This window comes from Petromyzon marinus, chromosome 61, assembly GCF_048934315.1.
Source record: "Petromyzon marinus isolate PM22_M1 ecotype Great Lakes invasive population chromosome 61, UKy_Petmar_22M1.pri1.0, whole genome shotgun sequence".
In the NCBI taxonomy this organism is placed as follows: domain Eukaryota; kingdom Metazoa; phylum Chordata; class Hyperoartia; order Petromyzontiformes; family Petromyzontidae; genus Petromyzon; species Petromyzon marinus.
In genome coordinates, this window is record NC_133727.1 from 7,255,710 (window position 1) to 7,274,298 (window position 18,589).

At 45.9% G+C, this 18,589-nt stretch overlaps 1 protein-coding gene and 2 long non-coding RNA genes across 3 annotated transcripts; all 3 read right to left on the bottom strand.

Moving 5' to 3' along the window:
- Positions 1 to 2,270: 2,270 nt before the first annotated feature.
- Positions 2,271 to 9,519, bottom strand: LOC142906018 (exosome complex exonuclease RRP44-like). The gene is made up of 5 exons (XM_076053392.1): positions 9,488 to 9,519; positions 9,080 to 9,248; positions 8,402 to 8,557; positions 6,705 to 6,827; positions 2,271 to 4,693 (listed from the first exon to the last, which is right to left on the bottom strand). Exons 1-5 carry the CDS (start codon positions 9,517 to 9,519, stop codon positions 4,616 to 4,618), a joined length of 558 nt encoding a protein of 185 aa, XP_075909507.1. The 3' UTR covers positions 2,271 to 4,615.
- A 2,285-nt stretch (positions 9,520 to 11,804) lies between these two features.
- LOC142906067 (uncharacterized) lies at positions 11,805 to 14,025 on the bottom strand. The gene is made up of 3 exons (XR_012930045.1): positions 13,860 to 14,025; positions 12,703 to 12,762; positions 11,805 to 12,297 (listed from the first exon to the last, which is right to left on the bottom strand). It is a non-coding gene; the product is annotated as an uncharacterized LOC142906067 (long non-coding RNA).
- Positions 14,026 to 15,220: 1,195 nt separating this feature from the next.
- LOC142906068 (uncharacterized) lies at positions 15,221 to 18,133 on the bottom strand. The gene is made up of 3 exons (XR_012930046.1): positions 17,974 to 18,133; positions 16,301 to 16,402; positions 15,221 to 15,634 (listed from the first exon to the last, which is right to left on the bottom strand). It is a non-coding gene; the product is annotated as an uncharacterized LOC142906068 (long non-coding RNA).
- Positions 18,134 to 18,589: the final 456 nt, after the last annotated feature.

The following is an 18,589-nucleotide window of genomic DNA, read 5'->3' on the forward strand; positions in this document are numbered from 1 at the left end:
TTTAATACAATCAGTCCTCACTTAGAATGCCCCCGTCGAACACTGATTCGTTACAGTGATAGGTGTGGGGCCAAATGTTCTGGACTGACTTCTACCACCAAGCCAGCTTCACAACATTTGCGCGTTTCTCCGGTTTCCGCCTACGTGCCGAACCCTGATGCTTGAAATTGTCCAAACATCTTAATGCAGCACGGAGCTAATAATGAGTCTCGAGACTCAATGTGGCTCTCCTGGGTACATAAAGGATATTTCTAGATTTGATTATATTTATTCATATGATTCAGCCTAGCAGCTGCACTCCTCTCTACCTCCGCATAGATGTAGCGTAATAAATGCACATCCTATACCGTCGGTATACTTACCTGCAGTTGCGGGCACAGGCCCATAGGGGGTGCCACCCTGAGCTGGGGAAGGACAGAGAGAGCCAGGCCCCAGGTGAGGGGTTGGGGGGTTCTTCCAGAGCCCCCTGGAAGGTTCTAGAGAGGGAGCGGTACCGGGGGCGGAGAGCCCCCGAGAGGTGTATTAAAGGGGCATCTCTGGGACAGCTCGGGCCAGTGCTCCGAAGACGAAGAACAGAAGACCAGCCTAGCTAGGACCCTGGGACCCGACATCCTTATAAGGGTCGGGGCCGAGCGCGGACCAGTGGTCAGGACCCGCACCTTGGCTGGGTCGCGTCAGAGTAGCCTCCCTAGCTAGGACCCTGGGACCTCGAGCCCGACTTCCTTGTAAGGGCCGGGCCGAGCTCGGACCAGTGGTCAGGACCCGTACCTTGGCTGGGTCGGGTCAGTTAGCCTCCCCTAGGGCACAGTTAGCCAGAGGGCTGAGAGCCAGGTTTGATCAGTGCGAGGGCACACTAGCCCGGAGGCTGTACCTCCCTAGATAGTGGGAGTTAAGGGGAGTTCTGTTCATAGTTACAAATAAACCGTGTTGCCTCTAAAGACGTCTCCAGTCTCCGTGGAACCCACTACATATATATGTATTTTTATATTTTGACAACTGTGTGATAAACACGTTGCCTGCGTGCGGCGACGCTGGATGCTTTTCCCTCTTCCTTTTCCTCATCCCTTCACCACAGAATGAACACGGTAACGTGGTCATGCACCTTGGGGGGGGGGGGGTCAGACATTTGTGACGATGTGTGACGAGGGGGAGGGGGGGGTTTGAGAAATGTGACGTCACATCAAAATGTGCAACTAAGTATAGAATTGTTATAACACTAATTGTCATAACACTCCTACATCAGTGCAGCGCCACGCACTACAATGACAATAGTTGAAGCATGTTTTATTTTCAAAATGGAAATATGGTTTTGGGGGGGGGGCAGAGCTTTGTGACGTCATATTTGAGGGGGGGGGTCTTGACTTTTTGTGACGCCGAGTGACGAGAGGTCAAAAATTGCGTGACGTCATTTATGGACGGCCCCTCAAGTGAATGGCAAAATTGGTTTCGATTTACGTTGTTTCACTTACCGTCGTGTTTTTCAATGTACTAAATCGAGAACTTCAGTGCTTGGGGGATTTTGGAGCTGGCTCACCGCCTGGGCTGCTGCTGCCTTCCCACTCGGCTGTGGTTGCTCGAACCTCCGAGTCGTTCATAGCTCGTGGCTTCTAATATCGGAAGGAAGCGGTGATCGTCTTTGTTCGATGGCCAAGAGCTGCTGCTGCGAGGATGACCGGAGTTTGCGTGATGATCGTTTATGCTCCTGGACACGAGATCAGCAAGGTGTGATGTTTCATTTGTGGGAGTTGCACCGCCTGTACGCGATCAACCGTCGACGCGCCCACCCGGGTCCCACGTTTGCCGTGAGGCACCATGAGGGCCTCCCCGACGGCCAGGGCTTCCGCACGGTCGGAGTGGGCAGAGGCCGGCGTTCGACTGGTGGTTTGAAAAGAACACGGACAAACATTCGAGCTCACGCTTTTGCTTTGGCAACAATTTTCGTTAATTGGGCTCCGAGCGGCTCAACAAGCCTGGAAGCCGGCGCATTTAATCACCTCCGAGATCGAAATGTGGCAAATCGCATGCTAATCAGGAGCAAGTTGGCCCAGGGATTGAGAATCAAATTTGCATGTGAAACGGCGGTGCAGGACTCGATTCGAAGGCGAGTGAATACTGCGCGGTGGTGCATTGCAAGTGGACATTATTATCATCCAACAGTGACCAGCATGGTGAAGTATGGTCAAACTAAACCTGGCATCCAACATCACGTGGCGAGATGTTCATCTAGCAGTGGAAAACGTAACTTAAAGTAACCAAAATAACAGAAGATGCATGGAAAATAAATCGATTTAATTTTGTATATAAACGCGTATAACTCATGTGTACATGCTTGTAAATATACGATTCAGCTAAAAAATGTTAAACACATTTACACAAAGTCGCAAAGACATCAACTCGCTTAAATCTTTACCACTACTGCAGGAGCTCAGAATTATTGCCCAAGTACTGTATATACGTGAGCAAAGTTATAACCATTTACGAAACAATTTGAAAACGTGTCAATATTTTGTCAGAAATTATCTTTGCACGTCTAAAGGACAAGAGAAGCTGTAACGAAATGCGCATTTGTAAACGATTAAACCTTAAAATTTCCTGACACCGACATTTTTTCCAAAAACATTCCTTGTGTGATTGCACAGAGTCCGATGAGGGGTAGGGTAGCTGTGTAAAAAACCTGAGGTGAAATTCTCCGTTAAACCGACGATTTAAGCAGCAACAGCTCGGGGAATTTTATACTCTGTTCTATGCAGCTGACCGCTGCCCCTTCATACAGTAAATGGCATCCTCACAAGAATAAGTAACCTAACATCCCTTGCAGGGAATCCTCTCGCGATAAAAAAAATCTTCCATTTGCCATCCATCACAAGACTCCTGCGGGTATCACCGTGCACAATCATACTTCGAAGCTCTTGCTCGGATTCCCCAGAGCTTTGCCCTCCGAGTGGCCACCCTAATGGCCCACTCCGACAGGCCAAACCTGGCATAATTGTAGGTTTTCAACTATAATACACGTTTTATGGGTTAGATCGTTTAAATATATAAATGTGTTGTTAAACCCACCACCACCCGACAGCCAATTAGTAAGGTTTGTCACGTAAACAGAACATGTCAATTCGTTACTAGTACAGTCCACCAGTGTGTTGGAGAGCAAAGCCACACCATTTACGATTTAAGTACAACATTTCGCCAGCACTAACTAGCTTCATCAGGCGACAGCCATCACTTGTGAGCACTTCTTTCGCGAATTGGGAGGGGAATCAATGAATGCATATGACTATGGGTATCCATTTCCGATTGGGTTATTTATATGTTAATCAACACACATTATGCATGCGCATTAAGGAACGAGGATTCTCCACGAATCTGGCTGTCGCCTGATGAAGCTGGTTGTAATTACTGGTGAAACATTGTACTCAGATTGTAAATGTTGTGGCTTTGCTCTCCAAGACACCGGTGTGATGTTACTAGTAACAAATTGGCACGTTCTGTTAATGTGACAAACCTTTCGAATTGGCTGTGTCGGGTGGTGGCGGGTTTACCGACACATTTAAATATTTATTACGCGATCTAACCCAAAAAACCCGTGTTATGGATATTGGTCGCGAAAGCCTACGTGTTAAACTGGTTTTCAACTGTTAGATCAGTGGTAGCCGATATGTGAATCGCGATCCATGGGTGGATGATCACAAAAGATTTTGATTGTGGATCTCGGGACAAATAGGAATAAACACCTCTAATATAAAGCAATTCTTGTTATAGCAGATGGCAAAATAAAATCCCCGACTAAGAATTAATGGATTAATAATATATAAATTGATAAAATAAAATAACACAATAATATTCTCACGACGTTTCGGCCACAACACAAGCGGCCTATATTATTGTGTTATTTTATTTTATCAATTTATTATTTTATTCTCATTCTACGTGACTTTACCGAAAGAACCAAAGAAGATGAATCATTGCAGTCACGAAAGCTTTAAATCGAAATTTAATAATATATATTTTAAACCAATAGATTGCACTAGCACTTGGCATGTCTACAGTGTTCTATTAGTCGGTTAATTCCATCCGGGTAACTGTTGGTCATATATTGCTGGTAGATCACGGAACATGTTGAGATATACCAGAATGGATCACAGTGCTTTGTGGGTTGGACACTGCTGCGTTAGTCAATAAACACCACCGATTCAGTAACCAATATTTTTGTGAAATCACCTTCATCACAAGGGGGTCAGTGTCTTGGCTGGCAAAGAAGTGGGGCATAAGATATCCTAAACCTTTCATACATCTTGACGCGTATACACCTTCATTGGCTGATTGTACTGGTTGGCAAGGTAAATATTCTAAATTAAAAAAAAAATTGTGCTTCCATTCGAACCGCTACGACAGGAGAACGAAGAACCGGTGACCTCTGGATTGCAAGTTCAGAGTGCAAACAGTCTGTTACTTCAGGGTAGCATTTCTCATAACCGCCACTGCTTTTTTTTTCAATTGTTCACCTCTGCTTGCGAGCACAATGTACACTTAATTAACTCTGCAGATGTAAAACCCAGAGTGTGTGCCCACTCATGCACCTCCTCCGACATCTTGTTGACACCGCATCCACGATACACTAGCGCTGTCTGGGTTTCTTAGGCCGGGGAGAAGGCGAGCCCCATGGGGTGGACTCCGCAGGGTTGTAGCCTGGAATCTGTGACAGCGGATACACAAATGGCACAAACGTACAACAAAGATAGTCACCCAAATAAGCCTTTAACAGACTGTGCTGCTGTTAGGCGGCATGGCCCACGAGGGGGTAAGTGGCCAACACCTCTCCCCAGTGCTGATATTTACACACTGCACCAGGTACTCATTTAAGAAAGAGTTGACCTTGGGTAGGCAAATCAGCAGTTCAGATAATCCTCATTGGTGTTGGCGGTGAGTGGGAATTGGGTTGCCGGGTTCATAGCGCAGCGTGCTAACCACTACACCAATGCTCTCACACACACACATGCGAGTATTTCCAACACAAGTGATACGTTATTATTACACTTATTTACACTGAAAAACTTCGCCAAGTCTGAAGACTTTTGAGGAACAGGGGGAGAGAAGATGACAACTCCACGCAGTAACGCACTCTAGTTGGGAATCAAACCCAGTTTTCTTGCTGCAAGATGCAAGGGTTTACCAATGTGCCACCCTGCCGCCCATGGCGATACGTACACTACCTTAATACCAGTTTCAACGCATGCTTATTTTTAGATATGGGAGGAAACCAGAGAACCCGGAGGAAACCCATGCAGAACAGACTCATGGAGTTTTGTTAAGAAATCTGATATCTACCAAGGCTCCCACACCCTGACTTAGCTTGGTATCTTGAGAACTCGCATTCAACAACAACTGCCCCTAACGATCATTTAAATAGGTCACGTTTCAGATAATGGCCCTTCTTGTGCAATGAACTAGGGCCATAATAAAAATCTATTTTATATAGCACCTTGCATATCGAAATATCTCAAAAAAGCACTGGACATTAAAAAAACTACTCAAGTATAGACACAAGCCAATAGAAATAAAGTAAAAGCCGATAATAACAATAATGACAGTGATACTGACACTTTACACAGCATGCAAAATGCAATCAAAGCTAATCATAATGATTCCCCTCACAGTAATAACCAATCAGAATCCAGGAAAAGCCAATTAATAACGACGTTTTTAAGCTGGATTTAAACACACGGACAGTCACAACTGATATAGGTAGGGATAGTGTCCCATAGTCTTTGGATATACAGTCTGTTCTATAATACGGTAGTTGCGTACCTCAAGAACACTGCATTTTGGAAAAATCGTGATATAATAAATAATATATATTATATGGGGTAAAGCGCAGTCCGCAATAACGCGTGAGATGCGTAACACAGGCTGAACAAAGACTAAGGAACGTGGGTAGCATCTAGAAGCATCCAGCAGCATCCCGCCTTGTGTGATGCTACGCCGAGGCAGCCGTTACAACCGCTTATTCCTACTCGCGCGACGTAGTTCCATTCATTCAACCGAGTTATATCCAGTTCGGATCCGCGTTACACAAAAAATGCGTTCCTTCATACATTCATCATCGCGTTATATCCAATTTGCCAGTTACAGGAGGTATAGGACAACAGACTCCAGCTCAAAATGCTAGCTATACATATTTTTTTCCATCCAAGACCGGAGTTTATATTTTATTCCTGTGTTATAAGGGTATTACGTTCAGGGGCTAAATGCCAATGGATGGGTCTGATAGCCACGGGAGAGCCTCAGGAGAGAGTTTGTGTCATCTTGCCACCCCCTCCATTGAAGGAGCGCAGACTACAGTGGTGTAAAATGTGGTCCATAGTTTGGGTTGCATGGCCACAATCGTACAGTAGCTTGTTTTTAATGCACTGCTATGTATCTGTATGAGTCTCTATGAATCTCTAGGAATCATAATGGGTCTCTCTGTATCTCCTATGTATCTCTGTGTCTCAAAGGGTTTACTATACGGTCCCACAGTTTGGGTTGCATGGCAACAAGCGCTATGCTGTGGCTTGTGTCATTAATTTTCGGACCGCTGACGTTCCGATGCGGCGAGCGTTTGTTTTTTGTGCACTACTGCTGGCGCAGCAAGCAGCAACAGCAGCATGGTCACAATACAAATCGGTGGTATTCCGAGGTTGCGCGTCGCGCCGCACGGTGAGTACCTCCGGGCGGACGAGGTGCATGCGGATCCGCTGGTGCTGCAGGTTGGACGAATCCAGCGACACGCGCACGCACACGCGGTCGAACATGTTCAGCGCGATGCCCTCCACGCACAGCGTGGGGCCCTACACAAAACACAAAGACATATCTCCAATGTAGCCTTAACAGACTGTTGGGGCAAGTGCTGTTGGCGAGGAGCACAGATGAAGGCCGGCACGGCACACAAGGAGGTGGGTCGCCAGCGCCATGCCCGGCCGCCTTTGTCTCCCCAGTGGCGATGTTTACACACCGCACCAGGCATTCAAATGAGTTCTGAGTCAACCTAGGGGAGGCCCAGGACCGGTTCAGATAATCATCACTGGTGTTGACCGTGCGAAGGAATCGAACTCAAGTCGCTGGGATCATAGCGCAGAGCGCTAACCGCTACACTACCGCTGACTGCTCTCTGCCAAGTGCCCTGCACACAAGCATGGGTTGACGTAAACCCAACGTTATTATTCATACTATTACATGGGTCACTCGGAAAAGCCTCACTGATTCTCAAAACGTTTGCATTCAAGGTCACTGATACGTCTTTGTAAAAGGAGGCGAACGATTGATATGTGCTCCCCAAATAAGTAATTTGCATGTAATTTGCCAACCTTGGACCATGATGCTGGCACACAAATAACGTAACAGGATCTTTAAACGTCCACTGTTAAAGCGGATAGCCTGTAAATATTTTACGCTTAATACACACCACAGTATTAACCGGAGTGGCCACCGAGTTTGAAACGCAAACCTCCACAACACACAGCGAATGCAATACCGCTTGGGCCACCTCACCGCGAGCTGAAAACCAGGCATGAGAAGCCGATGGCTGCAATGACCAAACCAACCGAGGGATCGTGATGTGCGGGCCAGCCAAGGAATTTTAAAGCCTTATTTGGCCATCATTAAGGAGTAGATGCAACCCCCCTTAGGTTATATGGAGTGTACAATTGCAGTTAAGAACATACCAAAAATATGGCTGCAAATGTTGACCCTTTTGAGCTTCTGGTCCAAATTAGGCTGTGTGCATTATCCACGCAGAGTGACAATGTAATGCGGCATACAAGGCATGCTGGAAAGGACCAGATCCACTGGTCACAAATGTGCTTTTTGCCATCTAGAGATCACTTTTTGCATCAACTACTATTTCCCTCATTTGTTTTTATTCTACAAGTACTTTTCTGCCCTTCGAGTTTCTCATTGTTTACAGAAAGCATTAGAGTTTCTCTATAATTCTTCCGGATCTGAGGGATTTTACTGTATTTTTAATGTGATGTCCTCTCCGTGACAATACGGGCTCCGTCATGGCAGTCATTTCCAAAGCATATTTAATTGTGACCGTTTTATATTTGAAACGCATTTACATAATTTAATTCAGTTTCAGTTTATTTTGGTATAGCCCTGTGAGCCATCCGGCTCTAATGTATCCACCGGTGTAACTTCCTCTGTAATAGTCCACACTGCCAAATGGCAAAAAAAACGGAGCTTCGTATCTCACTGCGTTCTTCCACCTTAAACCAAGTGTCTGTGTGTCTGATAGAAACCTAATCGTAGAGAGATGGTCAGGGGGCTTGGGTCCCAGTGCATTAAGCCAGTCCTGGGTTTAAATGCAGAATTCAGCCGTTCGGGAAATGCCAATGCCTCCCGGTTAAGTGAACACATGCCCTACCTCCTCGTCGAAGGTAACGTTGAGCTTGAGATCTTTGGAGTCAAAGAAAACCGTCCCCTCCAAGCCGTACTTGGGAATGAGCACCACCACGGCGTTCTTGCGCACAAACAGCACGAAGCCCTCTTCGCTCACCACTCCCTTGCTCTTGAAGAACAACTGAGACCACAACAACAACAGCTGTTAATCACCGCTACGTGGCAAAGAGCAGACACACGCGCATCACTTACCAAGCCCATAATTATTTAACAAAACTTAAGGTATTTTTCTGCATCCCCCCGATAATTTATTCCAGTTGTGCTATTGGCATCATGTCATGGGGATTATTTTGAGTTCAATCGTGAAGGTACAATGTCAATTGTATTGACTATAATCCTCCATCACATGACAGAGCCAATCAAATAAAGTTGTCACATCATGGGCAAATGTGCCAAGTGACCAGGTTTTTCAGCAAACACAGAAGAATGCTGAAAAGCAACGTCAAGTGTAGCCAACCAGTACAGCCACGGCACCACCACACGTAAGCGTGCGAATAGAAAACAATTGATTCTTACTACACGCACAATACGATGCCTGCTTTCGTGACCTTAAAAATGGTTTTCAAGAGACGAATTGACGCATTATCAGGTGCCTAAGCACACGCCGTGCAAGCTCCACGTGGCCCACACTTCCGCCTCCCACCTGCGTGTGGAAAGCTACAGACGAGCGTTGGGCGTACTGCGCCATCTTCTGGCGGTAGTTGAGGTTGTTGCAGAGCTGCTGCTGCTTCTGCTTGTCGGTGAGCGCCGGGTACGTGGGGTCGGCGCCCACGCACACGGCCAGCAGCCGGTGCACAATCACATCCGAGTATCTGTAACGGTACAGGGAGACAACAACAACAACAATATTCACATTTGTTGTAGCCTCTATTTAATATGAAGATTAAATTTACAGTAGATACTGGCTGCGGTATGGCCACGAGATGCCAACGGAGCAGCGGTATTAATCCAAGCACCGCGATTCATTCTGGTGGATCTCAGCGGGTTTCACGATCCACCAGAAAGCTACGCAAACAATGACTCAGATGGATTTAACGCTGTGATAGAATACTGTACTCTGGACAAACCACGTTCTAGTACCATCTGCTGGTGGAAATTATCTTTGTTAATGTATGAATTTAATTCTTTGTTGAGGACTTTTTATTTGTCATCAGATGTAGCGCAAATTGCTGCCTGCTCATATCTGTGTTCTTATTTAAGATCCACAACAAAATCGTTAGCGATCCATGGCAGAATTGCAATTCACTTTTGGCCGCCGCTGCAACACGGCAATGGATTCTTGATTCTGCACGTGGAACACTGTCACCCTCCTTGTAGGCGTTGGTGTTCTCCGGATCCTCTAGTTTTTCTCCAACACAAGCCAAACAACCATTTAAGGAATTGGCCAAACTTCCCGTTTATAAGACCTTTTAGAAAAATAAGTCAAAATCTGAATCTTTATCCTGGAGAAATCCGATTCGCGATAAAAGCTCTTTTTGACAGACGTCCAGTAGGTAGATGATAGGAGTGCTAAGAATAGGAAAGGTAAACAAATCACTAAAAGTAAATAATAGAAAAAAGATATACAAGTTGTATGTTGAACTTCATTCGCACCGTACGTAGCCAATCGTGCTAATCGGAGGTGTGCCATAATGACAAGTTAACATTGCATAAGTACATCAATTAATAAATAAATATCTAAACTTGGGAAAGGCAGCACAGTCCCAGACCACACCAAGACAACAACATAGTCTCCTCAATAATCGCGAAGGTCGATTTCACGCGTGTGCCTGACTCCAGAGCACGTCACCGTCGAATGGGCGACGTGAAGTGGGTGTAGATGGCGGTGGCGAGCCCGTAGTGGTGGGTGTCGGGCTCCATGCCGGAGCAGAAGTAGATGGCCTGCATCATGCAGCGCGTGGCCAGGATACGCAGCAGAGTGTTGAGGTATGGTGGCGCTCCCGGCACCGCCGCCCGGTCCAAGGACTCGGCCAACACCTTAGCCGAGTCCACCTGGATCTCGATGTTCTGCGCAAAAAAATCGGGCACACCGGCGTTTGTGAGGTGACTATCCCGCACGTGGCTTGTAGTTCAGTGCTGGGGAAGCAGCAAGGGTTGTGGTGTATTGGAAAGAAAACGTTATTCAGCGCACTTCCTGTGGGCATTCAGGTTTCCATAACCTGGCTTGCCAGGAGAAGGCAGTACAGCAAGTGGATTAATCTACATCTGGCACAGTGCCTGGCTGCCTTCCAGCGTTGTCTGTGGTTCGTCACACCTTTTGAGTTGTTCTGCCTCTAAGGGCGAGTGGAAACTATACGGCTACATCTCAAGATAAAGGTAAAAGGTGCAGCCCTGCAATTGCTCGCTCAGGCCAATACTGACGTCGTTTCAAGACACCTCTGCTTCACAGTAGGGGGTAGCACATTCCCACCCATTTTGAGCATAATGTTCATCACAATAAGTCGACCTGATATTTCAACATTTCAGTGCTGGAATTTATCTAAAATTAAATACAGTACTACATTTATCGTGATGGTTTTTTGTTGCTTATTTCTGTGGAGTAGCTGGGAAACGAGCCGAGTCCTTCAACTCCCTACACTTGATAACACAGTATGTTCAATGCGGCTGCTGGATTTTGAAGCCAGGGTCCCAGCTGTAATCTCTGGGTCATAGGGTGACCCAGGTGACCCTTGCAAATGAGACTATTATGGTCTCTTGAGTTCTCACCCGGTTAAGCCAAAAGACCTCAAACAAAAATTTGAGCCACCCGGCAACGTCTGAATTCCTTGCGAGGAGGATGATATTGAAGGAAGGTTAACAGCAATCTAGAGACAGTAGAACCCCTCTTAAAGACGGTAATTGGTTCCACGAACACGAGCATTAAAGGATTTGGTCATTAAGCGAGTATAGGAAATACGTGTTAAAAGCTTAATTCGGTCCGATAGCATCGAAAGTTTCCCTTGTTCACCCAAAAAACGTATTTTATAATATTTAAACAATGGATATTAATACATAAAGATACTAACATTATAAACACATCATATTAAAATAAACACTGTTAATAAATACATTAATTCATTTTGATTTAAAGCTTTCGTGACTGCAGGGATTCATATTCTTGGTTCTTTCGGTAAATTCACGTAGAAGGGAAACAACAAAATAATAAAAATATAAAACAATTAAATTCTCACGACGTTTCCACTGCAACACAAGCAATCATCATCAGGTGTGAAAACCACAACAAGAAAATGTGAAAAAAGTGGCGGTTATTTTAACGTTAGCACCACGGAGAGAGATTTGATAAACCATTTTGGGTCTTAATTGATTGATCACGCTTAAGGTGGCTTTCAGAACGCATCCATTATTTTTCGTCTCCTCCCTCCTCTTTTCCGAACATAAATGGACTCGTACATCTGAACAAACTGTCAAATCTCTCTCCGTGGTGCTAACGTTAAAAATAACTGGCACTTTTTTCAAATTTTCTTGTTGTGGTTTTCACACCTGATGATGATTGCTTGTGTTGCAGTCGAAACGTCGTGATAATTTTATTGTTTTATATTTTTATTATTTTATTGTTTCCCTTCTATGTGGCATTAATTCATATTTACTGTACCTACAACAGCCCGTCGTTAACAGAGAAATGGTCGGTTAAGCCTACACATTGGAGGCCCGTTGTTAAGCGATTAGTTAACAAGAGTAGTCGTTAAAAGGGGTTCTAACTCTACCTTTGATTTCGCCGCCTTCACCAAGATGTCGTAGTTGGAAGGCGGAGGCGCCGGATGGCGTCGGAGCAGCGCACACTCGGGGAATTCGCCTACGATGCGCTCCGCCACGGAGATGTTGGCGAGCAACATGAACTCCTCCACCATCGAGTTGGTCTCCCTGTGTACACGCACCAGTTTCCGCCACCACAACACATCAACCACAAGGGTCAAGAATCTTTATCTTAGATTATTTTGCTGATAATAAATTTCCCACGTGATAAGCCAATTTGTTCAGCTATCATTTGTGGTCAGGGTTTTACTTGGTATGATAAAAAATAGTTTAGTTGTATTTGTATATTTGTTTAAGTTATTTGTTTACCTTTCCAATACTTTGCAATCCTAACGTGTGCTTGCATTGTTTGTTGTTGTAACGTTGTGACCTGCCCCAACTGGACATCTGTGAAAAAAGAGCTTTATAGCTCATCAGATTCTTCCAGTAGAAATATATATTTTGATTCTGATAGAGAGATCTGCACAACAGTCGGATTGCAGTCATGGGAGGTGTCTTGTTGACGAGACTCACGAGTTCCTTGGTCTGCAGGTCGATCGGGTCGTGGGTTTCGCTGTCCATGTGGAATCGGACCTCAGGGGATGCCAGAGTCAATGCCATACGGGTGGAGAAGGGACGTGAGCGATTATCATGTCCAGCCAAAACAACACAGAATCTTAATATAAGACACTTCACAAACTCAGATATTTGAGTTGAACATGCACAGCTCGTTAAGTCAATCCACTGCTGGATGAGGGCCGCCCCATGTCATACGGATCGTGGGGTGGTTTTACCGTACTTAACCGTGGTGGTCAGTACGCGTTGGCAAAGGTGGGGGAGCACAGACATGGGAGCATTAAGAAGAGTAAAACAATTTGTGTCACTGCATTGTCCTCTATTGCCCACAATGTAGCCCCGCAGCAGCCTGTAACACTCCAATCTAGAAGGATGTTATTAACCAGGTAAAACCTTAACTTATTTATTGTTGCCTTCATTTCCGCATCTCCAGCTTCTTCAGCCTCCCACTCTCAGCCCCGCTCACTTCCCCCCACCCCCCCGGCATTTTGCCGTGCTCGCCCCTTTAATCCCTCTAGCAGCACCCCACTTCCCCTACCCCACACCCCCCATCTCTATCTCTCCCCCCTTGCTCCCCCCCACTCTCTTACCTATATAGCCTCTTGTTACAACAGCCCTTTATTGCCCACTTCAGCAATTGTTTCTGGCTGTGGTTGTCCCACCTGAAGAAGGATGCTTGTGTTGCGCCCGAAACGTCGTGATTTAATTTAGTTGTTATTTAATTTTATAGTTTTACCTACGTGACTTTACTGAAAAAAAAACAAAGAGTATGAATCCTGTAACACTTGTTTGTGAATGGTATTCACCCAAGCCTCATGCATCATGGGGTCAAAAAAAGCTACAGGTGCAGCCTTGCAATTGCTTGCTCAAGCCACTGCTGGAAGAAGGGGGCTCCCATAAGAGGGGGCCCCTCTAGAGATACACCCTTTTACAGTCCCTCTCAATGTATTTTAGCCTACTCTTCCACGCTGGCCGGATGTCTTAGAAGACACGGGAGTAACCACACTTTACCGCGCCACAGGCGACCTGCCGATCGACTAAATGTGGTGCACCCATTAATACTGCTCAGCGCTCCAGAGGCGGTGGAGGGGATGAAGATCCTGACAATGAGTTACCCATTTTGAATGCGCCTCTGCTTGAGAATCTTGGCCAGGGAGTTGAGGCCACGCAAGCTGCTGGTGACCGGGTCCTTCCGCCCGGCGTCGTCCATCATTAGCTGAGCCTCTGCGTACGTCAGAGACGCCTGCGGGGATACGATGAACACACCACGGGTGAACCATGGGGTCCTCGCAATTACACAATGCCTACGCCTGATCAAAGCCCAAGCCAGAACTCAACAGATGTCTACGTGGCTCCCGATGACCACTGAGGGTTACGCTCACCCAAAGACAGAAAAATTGATATTTTTTTAATTCTCAAAGCTGGAATTTAACCAAATTTAGTGCAATGTAATTTGGTGGTCTTTCGTGCAGTGAGTTTAACACGTAGGCTTTCGTGACCAATATCATCCATAATAAAGGTTTTTTGGGTTAGATTGTGTAAATACATAAATGTGTCGTTAAACCCGCCACCACCCGACACAGCCGACTAGTAAGGGTTGTCACATAAACAGAACGTGGCCAATTCGTCACTGGTACAACACACCGGTGTGCTGTACTTTGACGAATTGGCATGTTCTGTTTACGTGACAACCCTAATTAGTTGGCTGTGTCGGGTGTCGGGTGGGGGTGGGTTTAATGACACATTTACATATTTACACGATCTAACCTAAAAAAAAACCTGGGTTTTGTGCAGTGATTGTTGACTGGACAGAGACCATCAACTCACTACTTTCATGTCCTACCTCGCACCTCCGATTAGCACAGTTGGGTACGTACGGTGCAAAAGAAGTTCAACATACATACTACCACTTGTGAACCCGGTTCATCTCGCTCCACTTGTGAACCCAGAGGTGCAAGCTCAACGCTCTGACCTCTCAGCCATCCGGAAACCTCAACTGCACTAACATACCAAGGCACCGATACAATACATGTTAAAGCAAACGAGATTTTTACAAAAACTGAACGTCTGTGGGGGGGGGGAAATCACCTTGGAATTGATGATGCTCTTGGTAAAACGTGTGCTCACGATCTCAGCCTTTGGAGTCATCTCCCATATGCACGAGAACGCCAGCCTGCACGCGCACAGCACATGCACCGTCGCCATTCACCGTCGAGTGGCGGAGTCGTCGTCATTGGAGTGGTGCAGGGTGTTCACTCAGGAAAGCCTCGCAAAGTCTCAAGACTCTTTTTCAGGAGGGTCTTGCCAAGTTTTTGGTAGTCGAGTCATTCTATCAGCAGCGGGATGTTTGGCCAAATACCGGTTTGGGTTGTTACAAATTACTCAACTGGAATATATACGTAGCATCCATTGTTCGACTGCAAAAGCTTTGCAGTACCCTCCTGAAGTTATGAGATTCAGTGAGGCTTTCCTTGGTTAAGGATCATAGTAGTAATAACACGTTTATGTTAGCGATGAGAGGAAACCTGATAACCTGGAGTCAACCCATGCTAAATAGGGGGAGAACATACAAAATCTACATGGAAAGGCAACCAAATCGGGCATCAATCCTAGGCCATTCTTGCTGTGAGACACGTGTTACCATTGTACCATCCTGGTTTGGCTGCTTATGTTTGTACACATGATTGGGTGGATCTGTACAATGACACTTGAACAGTGCCACGCATCATGGGATTACATGTGCACCTGGCAACAACGCACGTTAGCTGCTGAGTATGGGTTGCAATGTGCGCACTCGCGAGTTAACAGTTGCTGGTGCATCTCACCGGTCGACGTTGGATCTCAAGGAACACAGGTTTGAGCTCAATAACTCTGGCACCATATCAATCCTCTGCAGGCGCACAAACACATAAACGCAACCACTTTTCTGTCAATAAACACAATCTGGCAAATACATATGCACCAACTCAACGAGTGTTTTGCAAGCAAACCCACACATGATTAAGTCACCTGCAGGTAACTGTTCAGCAAGGGGATGTTTTCGCGAATGCCAGTTAAGATTGTATGGGTTTTATTTAGAGGAAATCTGATGAATCCAGAGGAAACCCATTCACTAACAGGGGGGAGAACAAACAAAACTGCAAGCAAAAAGGCACAAGAGTTGAGTAATCAAACCCAGCGTCTCCTTGCTGCAAGGCACGAGTGTTACCACTGCGCCGATAGCCTGCCGCTCACGATGTCACGGTACATCATATCATAAGAAATCCACAAAAATCACCTCGTTTAAAACATCATGAGAGATATTTCGCATTGTTGTTGCACATTTTTTAATTCTAATTCATTTTTAAGTTATCGTTATTCATACGGGAAGTACTGAAAAGCACACAAAAAAAATGTGGTGAAAATGTCAAATACAATTACAGTTGTGGGGAAACTGGTACCGCGATGATCGTTACATCATAATATTTTACATCATGTCGTAAAGTTAAGAATGAAAGGATGAAATCGGCGGGTCGTAAAAACTGGATATTGTGGCAAGAAGAAATCCACATCTCACCTTCTCACACAGGTAAACTGTGGTCCCACGCAGAGATACCTACTCATCCAAGGCATTCCCCGGTCGGATAAAGTAGCTCACATCGGCGATGTGTACCCCAACCTAGAACACACATTAATACACCGTCACCACCCTCACATGCACGGATGTGTAATGACAGGGTGATACCTGCCGGCCTGTAAGGGTAATTAAGGTTATAGCTGCATTACATAATGCCTTATTATGAAGGGGCGTATCTGGGGTAAAGGTCAACGGCGGAGTCAGTCGAGAAGCTCAGGGAACCATCCCGAAGGGCTGTTAGCGTGGGGTCTGGGTCCTGGTTGCGTCGCTACCATCGTCATCTCTTCGTCTTCGACCACGTGGCTGGTTCTTCTGCAAGAGCAGCTCTGTCTCCGCCGCTACGCTCGTCAACCAGCCAGCGTAGCTACGCAGGACGCAGATGGGCTGCGTGTTTGTACAGCCTAGGTGTAGCCGCGTTACGAAGTGTATCGCTCTGTGTGCTTTTAATAAATAAGAAGCCTTCTACTAGACGTCTGTCGGAAGTCGCTCACTCCACATGCATGCATAACCTCCACCATAGCCACTCCAACCAAAGCACAATAATGTGAAATGAAATGCACATCCATTACTACCTGGTGCATTCATTGTGAACCAGGCATTCGGCCAGTGACGTGGACACTTAGGCCAGTGGGGTCTTAGCCATGGCTTGGCTCAGGCTTGGCTCTCGCGCAACATGCATTGAGATTATTTATATTATTTTGGCTGCTATAAATGTCCAAATGATGGGCCACTTTGTTGAGCTATTCATTTGTGGCCAGGTCACTAATCAAAAATAAATCAATACCTCAGTGGGCTTTGCCTGGTAGGATGGGGATGGTTTCGTTGTATTTGTTTGTGTTTGGGTTATTTGTTTATCTTTCTTGTACTTTGCACTACTATGATGTTTTTGTACTGTTTGTTGTTGTAATGTTCTTACCCGCCTCTACTGGACATGTGAAAAATAGCTTTATAGCTCATCGGATTCCTCCAGTATAAATATTCTGATTCTAATTTTCAATAAGCCACATCAAAGCAACGCTTAAAACCCGAGCTGCCTCTAAGCATGGTTCCAGCCCTGAGCCTCTGTGTCCCTTGTGCCTCCTCGTATGTCTCTGCATGATCCCAGCCACGCTCAGAATTTCCGTGAGCTGAGCCTGAGCCAAGGCACAGCTGAGCCACTCATGCTTCTTTGGAGGCAACGGAGCAGATCAAGCAAGAACCGAGCCATGTTGAAGTCAGTCCTGAGCCGAGCAGAGACCAAGAATACGGGCACTAAGGCAACAATGTTTGGAAACTTAATAACAGGAATATTGTCCACCCCTTTGTCAATCCACTGCAGGATGAGGGCTTCTCCATGCCGTAATGGGTCGCGATTGTCATTTGACCTTGCTTTATTACGATGGTCAATGCAGGTGGTGAAGGGGAGAACTTGGGCAGTTTTTTTAGATATCACTCTGTACCGGTGTTAGCCATGACTGGTAATCTAAACCAGCTTGACAGGATGAATGTGCAGTGCACTTATCATTGTGCCACTAAACTCCCCTTGTCACCTCCGCTAGCATTGACAAAACCATGAAAGGAATAGGCACGAATTACCGCGACCGTGACCACGATTACCACCACCAAATGAATACCTCGGTGTTCCCATTGTCGAGCGGTTTGCAGTGTAGGGCATCGTCGATGTCTGTGCAGCCTGGAGGATCCACACTGCAGATGGACAACGCACGGAGGTCCTCCCTGCCAGCCTGGTCCTTGTACGGGACACACACAGCACCAGATTCAACAAAACGCTGCCTTACAACAAACAAAACACAGGGTGAGCCATACATGGGTAAACCAACTTCATTCTAATGGCGTTCTATCTTCTCAATAGGCGACTGAATATTTTGAAAGTACAGTCCGTTCTCCTATAACTCTGCGTGTTTTCATATCGTGAATTAGATATAATGCGATGAATGCATTAGGGAACACATTTTTTTCATAACATGGATGCGAATTGGATAAAAGGTGATCGAGTGAACAGAACTGCGTTGTGCGAGGCAGAATAAGCGGTTGTACGGTTGCCTCGGTGTAGCATCAAACAAGGCGGGATGCTTATGGATGCTTCTAGATGATACTCACGTACCCGAAGTCTTTGTTTAGCCTGCGTACGCATCTCACGTGTTATCGCGGACTGTGCTTTACCCTATATTATTTATTATGCGATTTTTCCACAATTCGGTGTTCTTCAGGAATGCAAGTACAGCGTTA

Bases quoted from the DNA above. Each gene is read 5' to 3' on its own strand.
- LOC142906018 (XM_076053392.1), bottom strand. From the start codon at position 9,519: ATGGTACTAGAACGTGGTTTGTCCAGAGTACA. The intron at 8,558-9,079 runs GTGGGAGGCGGA...TTGTGGTCTCAG, and splicing joins CTGTAGCTTTCCACACGCAG to TTGTTCTTCAAGAGCAAGGG. The intron at 6,828-8,401 runs GTAGGGCATGTG...TGTTTTGTGTAG, and splicing joins ACGTTACCTTCGACGAGGAG to GGCCCCACGCTGTGCGTGGA.